Source organism: Schistocerca piceifrons, chromosome 5 (genome assembly GCF_021461385.2).
Source record: "Schistocerca piceifrons isolate TAMUIC-IGC-003096 chromosome 5, iqSchPice1.1, whole genome shotgun sequence".
NCBI classification, from domain to species: Eukaryota; Metazoa; Arthropoda; class Insecta; order Orthoptera; family Acrididae; genus Schistocerca; species Schistocerca piceifrons.
In genome coordinates this window covers 279,991,354-280,007,267 of record NC_060142.1, presented here as the reverse complement: position 1 = coordinate 280,007,267, position 15,914 = coordinate 279,991,354, and the positions used below count along the sequence as shown (strand labels likewise).

Sequence of the window (15,914 nt, the reverse complement as noted above, 5' to 3'; positions counted from 1 at the left end):
AGAAATAAAAACTTTATTTTACTTTTCAATACAGTTAAGTATGTGAGATATGGAAACTAGAATAAAGCGATCTCTGCAAACAGGCTGTGTACAAAATAAGCTTCTTGACTAATTCAAACAATGACTCTCTAGGAGTTGTTCTCACATCTGACGCATATTACTTCATAGACTCCTCAATCTGACAATAGAGAACATGACTGTAGGAAACTGCTCTATGCATGTAAGGTTTATGCAGAGAAGTCATCAATTACATATTCTAGGGTGATATAAAATATGCGTATGCATGTGTGTGTGTGTGTGTGTGTGTGTGTGTGTGTGTGTGTGTGAGAGAGAGAGAGAGAGAGAGAGAGAGAGAGAGAGAGAGAGAGAGAGAGAGAGAGAGAGGGGGGGGGGGAGAGAATACTTTTCTGCTGAGGCTGCTTCTTTCAACCATTTGCTCTTTTCTGTTAAGCATTCGGTTTGCGAAATCTGATCTGGAACAACATTTTTTTCTATTTTATTGGGTTACAGTATTCAGAAAGTATTGATTGATTGGATTTGTGATTGCACATACACCTTTATGATAATGAAATACTAGTTTGTTTGATAAGATAATCTAAATCATCCTACGCATTTATCACACTGATCATGAGCTTCAGTACAAGTAGTTTTAGAGAGAGAGTGACATTTCACGCCACATACTTGTTGCTTAAATTTTTGACTGCAAAACTGATCTTTTATTTCTGCAAGATATTTTGAGTTACACTTTTTCAAGCACTCCACAGCACACACCAAGACTAAAAATTGTCACAGTTAAGATCCATGTGTAGGCTAATTAAATGTGTTGTGACCCTATAGAGTGAGTGCACATACTCAAACAGCATCTGCTTACATGGCCTGCCTAAAGGGGTCCTACGCACTGGCACAAGTGATGCAGCAAGCAGTGTGCCACGTGCTAAACAGCTTTGGATAGGCCAGCCCTTGGGCAGACTAACGTTTACCTGATTATATGCCCAACTGTTAGACTGTGCTTAAATGTTTTGTATGGTTAAGTCTGAGTGTACTGATCCCTTTTTCAAGCGGTGTCTTGGTGTATCCCTCCTTGTGGTAGTGGATTAAGAATTGGTTGTTGGGAATTTTTACATTGCATTTGTACAACATTACAACATTTTTTATGATGAGGATGGGATTCTGCTCCACGTGTTTCATTTCTCAGTTCACTATGGCCAGCCCATGTCAGTGTAAATTCTTCAACCTCTCGTTGAACAGCAGCGAGCACTCACCAACCGGCAGCAGGCTCTCTCAGTGGCAGTAAACAACATGGCAGCATTGCTGCTTCATCACTGTTGGTGCAAGCCCCGTTATTTCCTCTGTATAATGATTCTGCAGAAGATTGGGACATACACGAAAAATGCCTCTGGCAACATTTTCAAGCTTTTGGAGTTGCCAACCTGAACATGTGTGAGGCTTTTTTCCGTCATGGATTTCTCCACACGTTTATCACCTTTCGTGTCAACTAACTCTTCTTCAGGAACCTACCAGTCACTCTTTCGATAAAATGTTTCAGCTGCTCTATATTTACCACTACTCATGTTATTGCTGCTCGCCTCGAGTTATACTGTTGTCAAAAGCAGCTGCAACAATCGTACAGGGCTCGGGCAGCGGAACTTTGTGGGCTTAGCTGACATTGCCAGTTTATTACAGAAGCTCATCGGGACTCGTATGTTGACTCAGTGGTTTGTGATGCTATGATATGCCTGGCCCCTGACAGAGAAATTCTTGAATGTGCATTAAAATGTAAAAATCCATCACTCTCAGAGGTTTTGAAGAATAGCCAGTCCTTCAAAGTCTCTAGGGCAGCAGGAAATCAGATAGAAGCTTGGTGTAAAATAGCCACCATTGCTTTTCTCCTCCTCAGCTGCTGTTGGTCAGCTCACAGAGTAAAGACATCACAGCCATGCGCCACACTGCACGGGGCAGCGCCATGCTAAGTAGCAACAGGAGCCAGTGTCACAACAGTGGCCACCTGCTCCTCTCCCACTGTGCCCTCCCTGTTTCTGGAAGGCGCGCTACTGATTTTAAGGCTCACATCACAATGAAATCGATGGCAGGGACCCACTTTTTTTGTCTCTGCCCAATCCCAATAGGTTTACAGGAGAAAGTCAAATTAGAATTGGATCAACTTATGTTTTTGGTTGTTATCACACCTATCTCCTCAAGTGAATGGCCTAATCCATTGTTAATTGTCACAAAACCTAATGCAACCCTTGGCTATGGCGATTTTAAAAAGTCTGTAAATTACAGTCTATTATTGATACCTATCCATTACTCTAGCAGGATGAACTCTTAGCACAGCTTTCTGGGAGCCTAATTAATATGAAGCGGAGACGTGTGGTATCACCACTTACAGACATTAACGTGCAGTGTACTGGCTTTATTGCCGTGCCCACGCACTGTGTTCAATGGAGAGGCTTGGTGACGGAAACAACTAAAACAGTTTTGGTCGTGGCATATTTATTCTTCACAAGTCTTACACTAAGTTACAAATACAATTCATCACTAAAGCCTATCTGTACAGGCGCACTGCACTGGCGGTAGGGCTCAATCACCAATCCTGGAGGGTATGCACTCCGGCGATGAGCCGTGGCGCAACCGCATGTACCGAGCGAGACAAAAGCTGCGTCGCCAAATGTTCGGTTCCTGGTACAACTGGAGGCACCATGATGTCCGTGAAAGGGAGAAAGGCACTGCCATACAGAAGGATGGACACCACGCAATGGGTGACTGCATTTAAGACTGCATGTACGCATTTGCAGGGGAGTCACGTTAACTCACCGCACGCAGTCAGTGGTGCGAGAAGTCAGAGACTGGTGTTGCATCGCGTTGACCAGCTCACACTGTTTGCCTGCTTTGTCCCGAGCGGTCCGGCGTCTGACACACCGTTGCCAAAATTTGGCATAACGGTATAGATGCACTCATGAATGCTGGGAATCGCTTACTTGTGTCGGCCGTGCCGTAGTTCAGCCCTTTGCAAGTATGAACGGTGCGGCCGCCACACAGATACCAGTGCCTGCCATTCGGCATTGTTAGTGCCCCTCCCATTTTGCAATGATTTTTGGGGCAAGTCAAGGCCTCTGTGCCAGGATGCATTAACTACCTGGATGATACTGTGGTCTCAGGTTCCTCAATGGACGAACACTTTCATTCCCTTTGTGCCTTGTTCACAGTGCTGCAGACTGCCAGCTTGAAATGTAACTTGGACAAGTCACAATTCTTTCAGCTGTCTATCGTCTGTTTCGGTTTTAAAGTCTCACGTGCTGGCGTCAAGCTTCTACTCCAGCGTGTTTATGCCATTACAGCTCTGCCACTCCCTACCAATGTCAAAAAGTTGCAGTTATTTTTCGTAAAGATTGCATACTACCATAAATTTCTCCCTGATGTGGCCACATTGACTCAGCCACTTCATTCTCTGGGAAGTAAAGGAGTTCACTTTCACTGATCACCTACCAGCAAGTGTACTTTTACCCTAATGAAGTCGACATTACACTTATCACTGTACTTGGTTACTTTCCAAATGGGCCAACATCTTGTTTTAGCCACCAATGCTTTCTCGTACGGCCTTGTGGCCATCCTTGTAAACAAATGTGCAGATGCTACTCACAAACAGAAAAACAAGTCCTTGCTAAAGTGTACACACTCAAAAAATTGATATTTTTCTAAATAGTTCTAAATTTCATTTGATCACTGATTGTAAACTTCTGGTTTCTCTTTTTCATCCTTTGGCGTCTTTCCTGGACAAAGTAGCCCACTGCATGCAGTGCTGAGCTCTGTTGTCATGCTATAACTATGAGATTAATTTCCAACCCACTGCCTAACATGCTAATGCAGATGCTCTTTCTTGAATCCCAATTGCCCCTGATCCAGCCTTTGATCAGGATGAACTATTGTGTTTCCATTTAGACATTGAAGCCTAAAACACTGTGCATGATTTTCCCGTTACCAGTTCTCAGACTTCAGCAACTGTTGAGAGCTGGTCCTGTCTTTCATCAGGTTGTTCAATACATCCACTATGGCTGGCTGGATAAACCACCAGGCCGAGTGGCGGATCCCTCGTGTAATCATTATCCTCTCTCCCACCGCCTCTCTGTTCTTGACGGTGTGTTACTTTGGGCTACTGAAGAGTTGGCATCCAGGCAGGCCCCCGTGCCACTGAGAGCATATTCACGCTGGTTTTGTGGGTCCGTTTCTTAACTCCTTTTGATCTGTAGTAGTCGATGCCTTCTCAAAATTTTCTTATGTTGCCATCCACATTCATGGTGGCTACAGTCATAGCCCTTGCCGAGATTTTTTCGTTGGAGAGATTGCCTTATATAGTCGTTTCCATCATGGTTTCCATAGATCGAAATGTAAAGCAATCTATTTTATTCCATAGGTCTATCTGTATCTTACTAGCAAGGAATAAATGTAACTGCAGTAACTTACGGTCAACAGAATCCATCTCTCGTCTTGTATAATGTATCCTCTCTCGAAGTAGTGCTGCTTCTGTATAATCAAATATCCGACTACTAGAAGGCATAAGAAGAAGTTCGAAAAGTTACAAACTTATGCAGAATCTACAAATAATATAGTGATGTCCGAAACTGTTATTAACAAGTCAGACAAAGTTTTATCTCAAGACGAAATTTCAGTTCTTGCAAAACGAGGAAACTACGCTATAACACCTCTGAAAGTTCCTGTTGAGGATATTATTGCAAATGTAGAAGCAGGTATACGTACTCTCCCCAAAGAAACTGCAAATGCAATCCGGATCGAAACCACCAGAGTATTATGCCGCAGTAAACCTCTGGAAAGTAATTTAACCAATGGCGAAAGAAAGGCTCCGAGAGATTTAAATGCAGATGAAGACATAGTGATTGTTCCTGCTGATAAAGGGAATGCTACTGTCATTTTAAATACAGAAGATTATCAAAGCAAAATTTTGAATCTTTTAACGTCAGGACAATACACAAAACTTAAGAAAGATCCTACAGCCAGCGTACAACGGAAAACAAATAATCTGATAAAATCGGCCACTTCTATTCAAAAAGAAGAAAAAAGAGCTTTATTGAAGACTGAAGCTATGTGTCCTAGACTCTATGGCCTACCCAAGGTACATAAGAAGGACCTCCCTCTGAGATCGATTGTTAGTACTATCAATTCTCCTACGTACGAAATAGCAAGATATCTAACAACTCGTTTTCAACCATATATTGGAAAAACTGACTCATATATAAAGGACTCACGTCATTTTATAGAGAAAATTGAAGGTTTAATTCTGACTCCTGAAGATATTTTAGTAATTTTCGATGTAGTATCTTTATTTACTATGATTCCAGTTAAAGAAGTTATGGATTTTATAACGGATATTTTTCCAGAAGATCTGACTGCTCTTTTCAGACATTGTCTTACTTCCAGTCATTTCCAGTGGAATAATGAGTTTTATGAACAACTTAATGGCGTAGCAATGGGTAACCGATTGGGTCCTGCAGTAGCTAATTTCTACATGAAGAAATTCGAACAGTCAGCCTTGGAAAAAGCAGATAAGAAACCATCTCGCTGGTATCGGTATGTAGATGATACATTTGTGGTCTGGCCACATGGTAGAGAAGCCTTAGGCGAATTTTTTGATTACCTTAATAATATAAATCCAAGAATCCAGTTTACCATGGAGAGAGAAAATGATAACAAAATACCATTTTTGGATGTTTTAGCTATGAGACAGATGGATAGAAGATTAAAACAATAGATTTTTAGAAAAATAACGCACACAGACAGATACTTACATAAAAACTCTAACCACCATCCAAAACAAAAGAGAGGTGTGATTACAAGTCTCATTGACAGACCCAGACGGATTTGCACGCCGGAGTATCTAGACGACGAATTAAAACATCTGAAGCACGCTTTTGAGAAAAATGGCTACTCAAAGAAAGAAGTAAGCAGAATTCTGCACCCAAACAACAAAAAGCTTAAGGACAAGTCCGAAAAACAATGGAAGAATACAGTCTCTCTCCCTTTTATAAAGAAAGTAACGGATCAGATTGGAAAGATTTTAAGTAAACATGATATTAGACCTGTTTTTAGACCAACGAAGAAAATTTGTCATGTTCTTTGGTCTGTAAAAGATAAACGCGCTCCTCTATCAGCCAGTGGCGTATATAAAATTCCGTGTACATGTGGTAAAGTTTATGTCGGAACAACAAAAAGAAGCGTAAATACACGGTTAAAAGAACACAGAAGTCTTTGCCGATTAGGAAAAACAGATAAATCGGCTGTAGCAGAACACACTTTTCAGCCAGGAAATCATCAAGTGAAGTTTTTCGAAACAAAAATTTTATCTACGATGACGAACTATTACCCATGGCTTTGTAGAGAAGCAACTGAAATATATAAACATAGGGATAATTTTAATCGGAAAGAAGAGACCACGAAACTTAGTGATATTTGGACAGTAGCTCTACAGAATTGCTAGACAGTTTTACCCATGACGAGATTACGATCGATAGTTAAGTTTTATCTCTGACAAAGATTATCTCTGCATATCACGTGTAACTCTGGTCACGCCCACTTTCTACGATATATAAGTCGCTCTCAGACGTCCGACCCGTCAGTCGGTAAGACTCACCAGAGGAGAAACCCCCCCTCTGAAGATGTCCAGCACAGCTCTGGACGAAACGTTAGGAGCTGAAGAGTTTCATGGACCACGACTCTACATCCCGGAAGGTTTACCAGAAGATATGTCATCCGGTCGTGAAAGCTTTCATACTATGATCTGCTGTCTGAGCCCAATGATTTGGCTGGCAACCTAAGTGGATACGAGCAATTGTCCATCACTGCCAAGACTGACACCTCTGCATCACTTGCATCTCTGATGGCTTAGTGTCATGACACTAAGAGCAGCTCCACCCACACTTAACCAACTGCGCACCACAGAGCCCTCCAATCCTGTGGCCACCTCCGAGGTCTTTGCTGGACCCCACAGTGTATCCCGTGCCTCCTCCAGCTCCTGCGCTGCCTCTGTTCTGCCGCCACCACCAGGAGGAGCAGAGCCACCTCTATCTCTGCAGCCCATGCTGTTGCAACAGCTCTTTTCTCTGCTGTCTCCTACACTGATGCTCCCTTATAGTCTTTTGTGGTGCTGTGAGCACTAAACATCTCCCTGCGTGTGTCATTTCAGACCATATTCTCCTGTGATGGCACAATACTTGCTCTAGCAGTCGCTCCCTTCCGATGAAGACACGGACATCTCAACAGTAAACATTTTTCTCCGAGGGGGAAGGAGTGCTGTAACCCTATACAATGAGCGTGCATAATCAAATAGCAAGTGCCTACACTGTTGACCTAAATAGGTCACTGTGCATCAGCACAGACAGTGCAGCAAGCACTGCACCGTGTGCAAAACAGCCTTATGTAAGCCACGCACTAGGCCCCACTAAGACTACTTGACAGTTGTATGCTCACCTGTTAGACTGTGCTTAAATGTACTGTGTGGTTAAGTGTGATTGCACTGATCCCTGCTTCATGCAGTGTCTTGCTGTATCGCTTGATGGAGAAGCAGAATAAAAATTGGTTGGTGGGAATTTTGATGTTGTGTTTGTGAAACATTAAAATAAAATTTTTTTATATTGTCATTTTCCAGAGAAGAGGTGATATATCAAAACATTTTACAAAAATAAAACTATACTTGATGACAAAAAATTGTGGCTGTTAGTGACTTGTTCAAAAATTAAGTTCATTTAAACAGACAGCTTCATTATTTGTGCCACTTATCACCACATCCTTATAACTACCAGTTTCTGGATAACTTGTGTGTTTGTAATTCAACTGGCTTTTGAGAAAATCTGGCAGACAGAGAGGGAGTGTTAAACAACATGTAACATTTTAATTTCATATGACTCAAAGGTATTTAATTTTTTACAGCTTGTACAGACTTAGTGTACTCTAATGAAATTACTTTCTTGATGGAAATATACAGAAAATTAACTTTTGAATAGTTATGAAACCTATACTGCCTAGAGCTTCAAAAGAAAACTAGGAGGAAACGCAAAGATAATTCTACAATGTTCTCGATACATAACAGACACTATACATAACTAATACTGGTAAGCAGCAGTTGTACTTACTGGAAGCTAGTCCTTATAACAACAGGCTGGCCAAAGAATGAAGGCACTGACTCATCCATTAGAGAATGTGTCTTGATAAAATTAAGCGTGAGATCAGGAAGAGTTCGTGAGTCGTTGACACACTGTCCAGGACGTGGGTCAGGCACCTACAGAACACACCCAAATGGACTAAGCACATTTTGGCTGAAGCACAAAACATAGTGTTTTGTGAATGTTATTATGTTATTACACAGGACTACCAAACTGGATCTAAACATCTAGTATATATATATATATATATATATATATATATATATATATATAACAACAAGTTAACAACATAGTCTGGTGTGAAATTTTAAAAACACTAGTGTGATAAAAAGACACATACAGAAAGAAGTGCTTAGCATAACAATCCACAGCAAAAGAACAAAAACTGAATAAATTAAACCATTAAGATAGATGTCACAAAGCCTTTCTCCCTAGTTCTGAATCATTGAAAGTCAGCTGATGTCAGCCCAGTCATGTTCTGTGTCTGGCTGCAACCAACCTCAGTGATCTAATACAGAATATGTAGCCATTGCAAAGTGACTATTGTGTATTACTGTGTTGCATAGTAAAGTAATACATCTCTTGATGAGAGATGAAGCAGTTGCTGGCATATCAGGGGAAATGCCAGATACTCCTTCCACTCCTTGGAGAAGGACAATGGGCAGTATATTAAGGAGCAGAGTATGAAAAATAATTAATAATGTCATTGAATGATGTGAGCAAGAAAGCAAAAATAAAGAGTTGCTCGAACTTCTCTCTCAACTGATAAGATGAACAATGACACATATAGAGGCAAGCTCCAACGCTGTGAGAAGAGTTTGCAAATTTTGTAAAGATAATCCTGGGAAATTTCCAAAAGCTCCTGGCAAAAATATGTAAATTTCTATTAAAATTTTTCAGTTTGACAGTACTTTGAAACTGCCCTCTCCTTTGTCTGGATTACTTTAAAGTGGTCCTTTTGTTTGTGTGGGTAAAGGAATTTCTTGTCATCCAGGAGGTGCCTAAAGCTGCAATATCAATTTTTTTGTTTTTAGAAACTCCTATGCAGCATAGTAGTTAATATACTTGGCTGTCATGCAGAAGGTCATTGGTATGAGTCCTGTTACCTGTCAGTTTTTCTTCCACACTTTCACACCATAATAGAAATGACAGTCATTAGTTTTATTCAATTAAATGTGGCTGCATAGCTGCAGGGACTACAACATAAATTGCCATAAGGTTTTTTCAAAAGGTTGATCTTACGTCTGAGAACCTCTCCTTGTTACTTGTAACTATACATTCTGTAAAGAGTGCAGTCGTACTTTCTGACATTTTTAAGAATCTCTCTTTCACCGGGGCCAAGACCTACTGGTAAAATACAGTTGGATAATGTCAACAGAGTGTCTTGAAACAAACAACTGAATGCTTCACCTTGGTGCAGGAGATTGCTCCCAGTCTGCAGAAATTTGACAAATACTCAAGGAAAAGATTGACTGGGTTTGGCAATTACATCTCCAGAATATTTTGCTGTCCACAGAATTCACAAGGAAAAAAGTGAATAATAAGAGGTTTATACTGGTAGAGCACGGAGATATTTTCAATTGGTAGTTGCATTTCTTTGTAGGAATTAAACATTTTCAGAAGCAGCAACAGAAATATTCTATCTGGATGAAACTTGGAAAGCCAGATAAATTTTGGCAGAAGGATGATGATGTTGCCAACATGGGGTGGGGAATCTCCTCTAGGGGCCCAATTAAAACTCATGACTAAATTTACAAAAGGTGATTACAGTGGTTAAAAGAATTCTGGAAACTTTGAAAGGTGGTTTGTAAATATAGTTTTCCCAAATCTTCTATCAAGGACAGTCAGTCATGAGGGACAATGTTCCATACCATTACAGATGGGTGGGCCAGCCGGAATAGCCGAGTGGTTCTAGGCGACACAGTCTGGAACCGAGCGACCGCTGCGGTCGCAAGTTCGAATCCTGCCTCAGGCATGGATGTGTGTGATGTCCTTAGATTAGTTAGGTTCTAATTTCTAGGGGACTGATGACCTCGGAAGTTAAGTCCCATAGTGCTCAGAGCCATTTGAACCATTTTGAACATATGGGTGGACAGAACACCCACACAATATGACACCAAAGCAAGGATGTTAGAATAGCTGCAAAAGAAGTGTATTGCATGCCTTTGCATTACCCACCACTCAACTAAAAATAGTGGTTAAGGAAGTTGTTTCTATTCTGATATTTCTGTCATCAGTTGACTCGTTTCATACAGAGTAAAATTCGCTGCAATTTTACTTGCTGACTCATGCAATGGCTCCCTTGAGATCTCTGTTGTCTGCTAGCCGGCTGCTCTTCAGAGGGCTGTGCATGTTTCCATGATAGGTCTGGTGCTATTTTTCTTGTGAGGCTTAGTCAGGTTCCCTGCATGCTACCTGCACTGGCCAGGTGGGACCCCTGTTTGGCAACTGATGTCACAACCTACAGGGCAGGACCTCTGAGACAATGCCAGTTCACTTTCAAGACCAAACAGAACATCTTGTGCCCATCAGCTGACCTGCGATCTTTTTCAAACAATTGTAGAGAAAATATTCAGTAAAAAAAATTAATTCTCTCACATCTTATAGCTTCACTCATCAGCTTCATGATGAACTGCCTATCGTCTCGTTAATGATCATACGTACTGTGATATTTTAGGATTAAGTAAACTGTTCCAAGAATTTCAGAAAGTTTGCAGTGAAAAATAGAGGTCGCTATGAATTTGTGTTTGGCACATGTTAGGTCATATGTTGCTGTGTGAGAAATGCAGCTAAATATTACATTTTTCTTTAAATTTGGAACATATTGCTATCTATTACCAATCTTGAGAAAATGGATCATATACAGGGTTATTACAAATGATTGAAGCGATTTCACAGCTCTACAATAACTTTATTATTTGAGATATTTTCACAATGCTTTGCACACACATAAAAAAATTCAAAAAGTTTTTTTAGGCATTCACAAATGTTCGATACGTGCCCCTTTAGTGATTCGGCAGGCATCAAGCTGATAATCAAGTTCCTCCCACACTTGGCACGGCATGTCCCCATCAGTGAGTTCGAAAGCATCGTTGATGCGAGCTCGCAGTTCTGGCACGTTTCTTGGTAGAGGAGGTTTAAACACTGAATCTTTCACATAACCCCACAGAAAGAAATGGCATGGGGTTAAGTCGGGAGAGTGTGGAGGCCATGACATTAATTGCTGATCATGATCTCCACCACGACCGATCCATCGGTTTTCCAATCTCCTATTTAAGAAATGCCGAACATCATGATGGAAGTGCGGTGGAGCACCATCCTGTTGAAAGATGAAGTCGGCGCTGTCGGTCTCCAGTTGTGGCATGAGCCAATTTCCCAGCATGTCCAGATACACGTGTCCTGTACCGTTTTTTTCGCAGAAGAAAAAGGGGCCGTAAACTTTAAACCGTGAGATTGCACAAAACACGTTAACTTTTGGTGAATTGCGAATTTGCTGCATGAATGCGTGAGGATTCTCTACCGCCCAGATTTGCACATTGTGTCTGTTCACTTCACCATTAAGAAAAAATGTTGCTTCATCACTGAAAACAAGTTTCGCACTGAACGCATCCTCTTCCATGAGCTGTTGCAACCGCACCGAAAATTCAAAGCGTTTGACTTTGTCATCGGGTATCAGGGCTTGTAGCAATTGTAAACGGTAAGGCTTCTGCTTTAGCCTTTTCCGTAAGATTTTCCAAACCGTCGGCTGTGGTACGTTTAGCTCCCTGCTTGCTTTATTCGTCGACTTCCGCGGGCTACGTGTGAAACTTGCCCACACGCGTTCAACCATTTCTTCGCCCACTGCAGGCCGACCCGTTGATTTCCCCTTACAGAGGCATCCAGAAGCTTTAAACTGCGCATACCATCGCCGAATGGAGTTAGCAGTTGGTGGATCTTTGTTGAACTTCCTCCTGAAGTGTCGTTGCACTGTTATGACTGACTTATGTGAGTGCATTTCAAGCACGACATACGCTTTCTCGGCTCCTGTCGCCATTTTGTCTCACTGTGCTCTCGAGCGCTCTGGCGACAGAAACCTGAAGTGCGGCTTCAGCCGAACAAAACTTTATGAGTTTTTCTACGTATCTGTAGTGTGTTTTGACCATATGTCAATGAATGGAGGTACAGTGAATTTATGAAATCGCTTCAATCATTTGTAATAGCATTGTATAAATCATTTTGCCCTATTTCACGAGCCGGTGAAAAAGCCAGGATGAAATATTCACAAAATTCCTCATGTATCGTAAACAATATCAAAACGATATGGCAAATGACAATATGCAAAGAGGAGAGTGTTTTTCCATATGATTAATATGCAGAACTGTCATATCTATCGTGACATTCAAGTGGCTAAAGATTTTTTCACCGAAATGATGTAAGATTTAAATGACATCAATAGCTGGTGAAACGAGTATTACTGCGGGTATGGTACAACATATGTGAAGAAATTACAATTTATTTTTATACTGAGAATGGGCATTTACATTAAATATTGGCATGTCTTTATGTAAGTTGCTCTTTTATGATTCTGTAGCAATATCGACTGCTTTAAAATGTCAGTGAGATGAATATTTATAAACACAGTTATATATTGGCAAAAGAAACTGGTTAATGTGGAAACAAGGTGTTTTACATTTTACTCAAATCTCATCACTGATAACGTTTCTCTGAAGAAAAATACAGGTCATCATAAGTCTGGAGAAAATAAATCGCTACTTCTGTCGATATTTTGGCAAAATCCAATACCCTGGGGTATTTTTAATAACAAATGGTATGTATTGAAACTGGGCAATGTATTTTATTTCTGTATCGTAATAATCTAAGAAATATGAAAACAATTAAAAGCACATATCATTCCCTCTTTTTTTCCTATCCCTATACAGAATGAGGGATTGTACTTTTTCACCACAAACATCTTTTTGTCTGTAAAAGATAATGGTAATCTGTTTACACCTTGATAGGTTGGATTTTGCAAATTTAAATGTTTTCATATTTCTCAGATGATTATAGAGATACAGAAATGAAATTCTTTGGCCACCGACAGACCACATCGTTCGTTCATTATTAAAACTACACTGGGATGTAGGATTACACAAAAATATTCAATAGAAGTATTCATTTATTTTCACTAGACTTATTCCATTTAAGTTTTGTCAGATATGTGTTATCAGTGGCGAGTTTTGAGTAATATGTTAAGTTTCCTAGTTGCCATGGTCAAATCTGCATCTTTCACCAAAACACAGCTGAATTTATAAATACTCACCTCACTAACATTCTAATACAGTTTAAATTGCTACACAATCATAAAAGAGCAACTTATGTAAAGACATGTCAATGGTTTATGAAAATTCCCTTTCTCAGTATAAAAATAATCTATAATTCCGCCACATGTTGTTCCAAATCGACAGTAATTCTCATTTCACCATCTATCAATGAGGCTTAAATATTACACCATTTCATTGAGGGGGGGGGGGGGGGGGGGAATCTGCAGTCACTTGAATATAAGTGTAGATATGGAAGTTTTGTATATTAATGATATGGTGAAATACTCTCCTCTTAATGTAGTGTCACTTGCCAAAATCTTGTTTCTATATCTGAAACCATTTATAAGATAGGAGGAATTTTGTGAATATTTCATTCTGGCTTTTTCATTGGCGTGAGAGTTTGGGATGAAGTGGTTTATATATGATACATTTTCTTGAGATTTGTAATAGATCACAATATCCTTCAAAGTTCAGAGAAACATTCAGTATAATAGCTACATTTCATACACAACAATATATGATCTAAAGGAAATTAAAAGCAATCTATGTATTTCACTGCAAACTCTCTGAAACTCTTGTGGTAGTTTACTTACTCCTAAAATATCACAATAAATACGACCATTAATGAAATGACAGGCACTCAATCATGAAGCTACTAATGAAGCTATAAGATGTGCAAGACTTAAATTTTTTACCAAATAGTTTGTTTACAATCTTTTGAGAAAGATTGCAGTTCAGGTGGCTTGCATGCCTTGCCATTCACAGAGTCCCAGCCAGCTAGCTTCCGTGCCGAATCGCACACCATGTGAGAGGTTCAGCATGCGAAGTAGTCGTCACACCTAACTGCTAGCTGGCAGTCATGCATACCATCTAGCAAACTTACAGGGAACCTTACTCTGTGTGAGACAGGCTTAAGTGAACAGTCTTATTACACGCACAGATTACATTTTACTCAGAAAAATAAGCAGGTTCTTTCCCCATTGTTTCTTTTTCCTCTTATAAAAATTATGGAAAGATAAACAAATACTGTTCTCAGAAATAGGAATTATTGACAGTACACATTCAAATTAAATGGAAATGAAGATTAGCCATGCAACTGCCATGAAGTATGTCATGTTGTACAGATCATATTCTTACCTTGGCACTTTGCACAGGCAGCCAGTTGGAGTTCAGCTCAGCCTGCTCCTTGAAGTTTCCTTCAAAGGTATCAGTGATGTCTTGGAGTGAGAAGGCACACACGGCTGAGCCACTAATGCTGTTAGGGGGTGTTGTGAACACTCCATATATGAGCTGTGCATTCACAGAACCATATGTGCCCTCAATAAGCTCTGTTGTAGATTCTAAAACACACATGAAAACAAATATTTTAACAAAAATATCTCCATGGATATAGTTTTGCTTGCTTCCAGGTCTTAAGTATGGTGGTTCTATTTAATATCAGAATTTTTTTTGTTATTCATGCACACATTGTCAACAGGTAGCATATTTCTTCCAGTAATCTTATGAACTGAACAAACTAGTAATCATCATAACTAGTATCCTTTCTTGTAGCATAATGTTATGATAAAGTTGTTGTGTCTCATAATACACACAGAAGGAAGGAAGGAAGGAAGGAAGGAAGGAAGGAAGGAAGAAAGAAAGAAAGAAAGAAAGGAAGGAAGGTTAGAGTGTAATGTCCCATCCACAGTGTGGTCATTAGAGATGGAGCACAAGACTGGATTACAATAGGATGGGGAAGGAAATCAGCCATGTCTCTTTTTCAAAGGAACGAGCATTTGCCAAGATCGATTCAGGGAAATTGCAGAAAATCTACATCGGGATGGTTGGATAGGGATTTTAACTGTCATCCCCACCTCAATGTACTTGGTGAATCAGAAATCCACTGACACACTTCCAGATGTGGTTGTATGGATGAAAACAAGAAAAACAGTCTAGCAAATATGGGCCCCAAAATGCACACCTTTAGAGTTGTGACCACCTGTTCATCTTTGTTACTATGAAATACATCTCTTCTACTGAAGAAATACTCATAGCTATTAAGGTAAGCATTTTAAGAGGCTATGTTTAAAGGAATTTTTCTTCTTGTTCTGATCCATACAACTCCTGTGAAAGTTTGTCCCAGTTCTGGTCCACCCTGTATGTGGAAAAACACTTCTTTGAATTCTCTCTCTCTTGCTCTCCCTTTCTCTATCCCTCATAATAATTTTTACACAATGTAAATAATGTTCAAAAAATGAAAAGTTTGATAGTAATGGTTTTTGCTTATAGTATACAAATAACAGATAAATATATTTTGGAAAGTATCACAGCTCTTATCAATAATTTTTAATAAAAATTATGCTTCTCTAGTACCAAAACTTTCACTAATACCCAAGCAGTTTCAGCTCTTTCTCCCAAACACTCCACTACAGAAAATCACAGCAGAAATCTGGCCATTGTTGTT

At 39.9% G+C, this 15,914-nt stretch overlaps 1 protein-coding gene across 2 annotated transcripts in view; it reads right to left on the bottom strand.

The window, feature by feature from the left end:
* Window positions 1–15,914, bottom strand: part of LOC124797855 (semaphorin-1A) — a 909,059-nt gene that overhangs the window by 35,434 nt on the left and 857,711 nt on the right. For both annotated transcript variants that reach the window (XM_047260924.1, XM_047260925.1), the window contains exons 11-12: window positions 14,609–14,811; window positions 8,142–8,287 (exon numbers count right to left, since the gene is read on the bottom strand). In XM_047260924.1, the coding sequence (XP_047116880.1) occupies window positions 8,142–8,287; window positions 14,609–14,811 (349 nt within the window). The remainder of the gene's footprint in view (window positions 1–8,141; window positions 8,288–14,608; window positions 14,812–15,914) is intronic.